Source organism: Primulina eburnea, chromosome 1 (assembly GCF_022965805.1).
Source record: "Primulina eburnea isolate SZY01 chromosome 1, ASM2296580v1, whole genome shotgun sequence".
Lineage (NCBI taxonomy): Eukaryota > Viridiplantae > Streptophyta > Magnoliopsida > Lamiales > Gesneriaceae > Primulina > Primulina eburnea.
The window spans coordinates 5,071,771-5,074,633 of NC_133101.1; the positions used below are offsets into that span (position 1 = coordinate 5,071,771).

The 2,863-nt window shown below is 37.4% G+C and overlaps 1 protein-coding gene across 1 annotated transcript; it reads right to left on the reverse strand.

Moving 5' to 3' along the window:
• Positions 1-289: 289 nt before the first annotated feature.
• Positions 290-1,067, reverse strand: LOC140810610 (uncharacterized). Its single transcript, XM_073168463.1, has 3 exons — positions 1,023-1,067; positions 490-944; positions 290-388 (listed from the first exon to the last, which is right to left on the reverse strand). The coding sequence occupies exons 1-3, from the start codon at positions 1,053-1,055 to the stop codon at positions 334-336; spliced, it is 543 nt and encodes a 180-aa protein (XP_073024564.1). The 5' UTR covers positions 1,056-1,067; the 3' UTR covers positions 290-333.
• Between the last annotated feature and the right edge of the window lie 1,796 nt (positions 1,068-2,863).

Consider the following 2,863-nt stretch of genomic DNA (forward strand, 5'->3'; position numbering starts at 1 on the left):
ACATATAACATAATTACGATTCATATCTTTTAAACCCTAAACCCTAAAGCACAGTGGTCGACCAAAAAGGAGAGTGGTCGACCAAAAATAACAGTGGTGGTCGACCAAAAAGTACAGTGGTCGACCAAAAAGGAGATTGGTCGACCAAAAAACTAGAGTGGTCGACCAAAAAACTACTAGGGAATTACATAACAAACAATGTCTGTCCAATAATTACATAAAATTTTCCGATGTACACAACAATGACCAATCATTAAGAAACATATTAAAAGCTAAAAAATATCTAAAATCAGATACTATTGTTTCATCTAAAGTTAGAACTAATTGCGCACTCTACGTAGACAAAGAGTATCCAGCAACAGCTAAAACAAATGCTCCGGAATCTTCACTGTAAAAAAAGAAAATAAAATGAAAAGTTATTATTTACTGTACAATTAAAAAAAAGAATAATGAAGTTATTATATTGTAAATAGAAAGTTGACAACGTACTGTATAATCTTGGCACTGAATTCATCATGTAGCTTTACATTCCATGGCCTCTTGGGGTGTGGTTTGTTCCCAACAATGGATAGCAGGCGAGCATCGTTTATAAGTATAGGCTCTATTTCCTCATTCAGATCTTTGAAGTTGGGATCGTGCCTTCGCTGCAAGTCATATATAATGCACTTATTCACCCCTGTAACGAGTTTTTGCAAAAACCAGCGCCTATCTCTGTAGACAGGGATGAGAATTTTTCGTGCCTTTTCCCACGAGATACACGACCATTCTGGATCACTAATTTTCACTATCCCCACCAGATTTGTGTTGACGAAATTATCTTTATCTTCGGCCAATACTGACATCGAACTGTAGAAATGTATGCCCATCAACGACACATCTGGCGACATCACTTCAGGATGTCGGATCTGCATCTCAAGCAATTCACGGAGAGCTTCGCCGATGTGCTGAATTCAACAGAACAAAAGGTTTTCAATGTTTTAAAATAAGTTCTCTACATATTTAAAAACTTTGTAAATTCTTACAGAGAAAGTGACACGCGAGTTTGCGATCGCCATGGGCCCGTAGAACGACTTATGAAAGGATCGGTTAGACGGATGAAAAGTGTTTAAAAGGGGGGTTGAATAAACACTTCACGAATTTTATATTCACTTCGAAGATTTGGATTCAGTTCTATTACAAACTGACTCTAGGTATCACGTCAGTCAATGACAATCTGTAAACTGAAGAAAACAGTTACGGAAAATGAACTGACTGAAAGATAGAATATCTAATTGAAATATAATAACTGAAGTAAAAATAACACAATTGTTTTTGGATGTTCGGAGACTTGAATAACTCCTACGTCACACCTTCTATCACGAAGATATGATATCCACTAAAAGACTTTGATCAAATGCAAGACTTTTACTGACCCACTTCAGTTTGGACTTAACACTGCCAAAACTAAAACTCTTAGTTACAAACGCTCTTACAGTCCTTGACTGATCTTAGCACGACTTAAAGAAAGTAGAAGATATTACAAAGTGCTAGTAAGCTCAAATATGTAGCCTGAATGCCACTGATAGAACAAGTAAGCGTGAGCTTTCGATTTTTGAATGCAAGTAAAGAATTTTGCAGCGTAACAGCAAGCTTAATGATATTTGTATTTCGTTGTTCATTGTTGTTTCTCAGCTGCTCTCTTCAACTATTTATAAGCTTCCATTTTAACGGTAACATTAACTGCTGTTTGAATATTATATCCGTTGATATGCCACGTCATTATTCTTCTGACAGCCGTACTCTATGACCTCTGAAATGCGGCGTCCCACTAATAGTTGCATACTGCAGTGTACTATTGTCGATTCCCGATAACTGATGACGTGTCCAGCTGAATTAATCAGCTACTGGGCGAATAGCTGGTGAGGAGAATAACTGAGTTGCGTTCCAGTTGCGTAGATCAGTTTACTAGATTCAATTGCTGAGTTCAGTTTACTAGATTCAGTTGGTTCGCATAATCAGTTGGTTCATATTTTGGCAAACGCCGGAATTTAGTTTCCAACAATTTTCCCCTTTATGGTGTTTGACAAAACTAAGTGAATAATGACTGAACGACTGAACTCATTGTAGATAAAAGAAGTTGATCAACTGAATAATAATTTTCAAGAATACAAGAGAGACTGCTAGTGATTTATCTTCAACGAGAAGATTTCTTCTGCTGTTCTAGAATCTCTTTAATTTCTTCCCCCTTTTTGTCAAACAACTCCATCTTGAAGGATAATTTCCGAACATCTGTTGTTAGAAGCGTGACAGAGGTGGATATGTTGTCGACAGCAGAGATAATTGAGGTTTGCAACGAGTCTATTTTTCTTGTTACAAGCGTCTCCAGATTTTCAACTCGTTTGCTGATAACGTCTTGAGTGATGGAGAGACTCTGAGCCAAACCTTTGTTCTTTTGAATTGCGTCCACTGATCGAGAAAGAGAGGTTAAGGCTTCTTGAATTGCTTTCAGTTTCTATGTGTTGAATGCTTCAGAATGTTCTAGCTTCAGAGAATGTTCTAATTGAGTATGATGAATCTTGTACATATCAGTAATCACTCTATGTATATTATTCTGAATGTCTTGAATTTCTTCAAGAACTAAATCAAGATCTTTGGTGGAATGAAGATTTGGCTGATCCGACGCTCCAGTTTCCTGTGAGATTCGATCAAAAACCACCATGGTTCTTTCAGATATCATGGTTTCAGCAATAGTCGTTGCTGGAAGATCTGTTTCAGTTACTTCCACTTGGACCAGATGAGGTGAAGACTGATGTTGATCAGCAATTGAGCTTTCCTGCTGAATGTGAGAGTTTGCAGGATCTTCAGCTAGAGGGTCATGAACTGA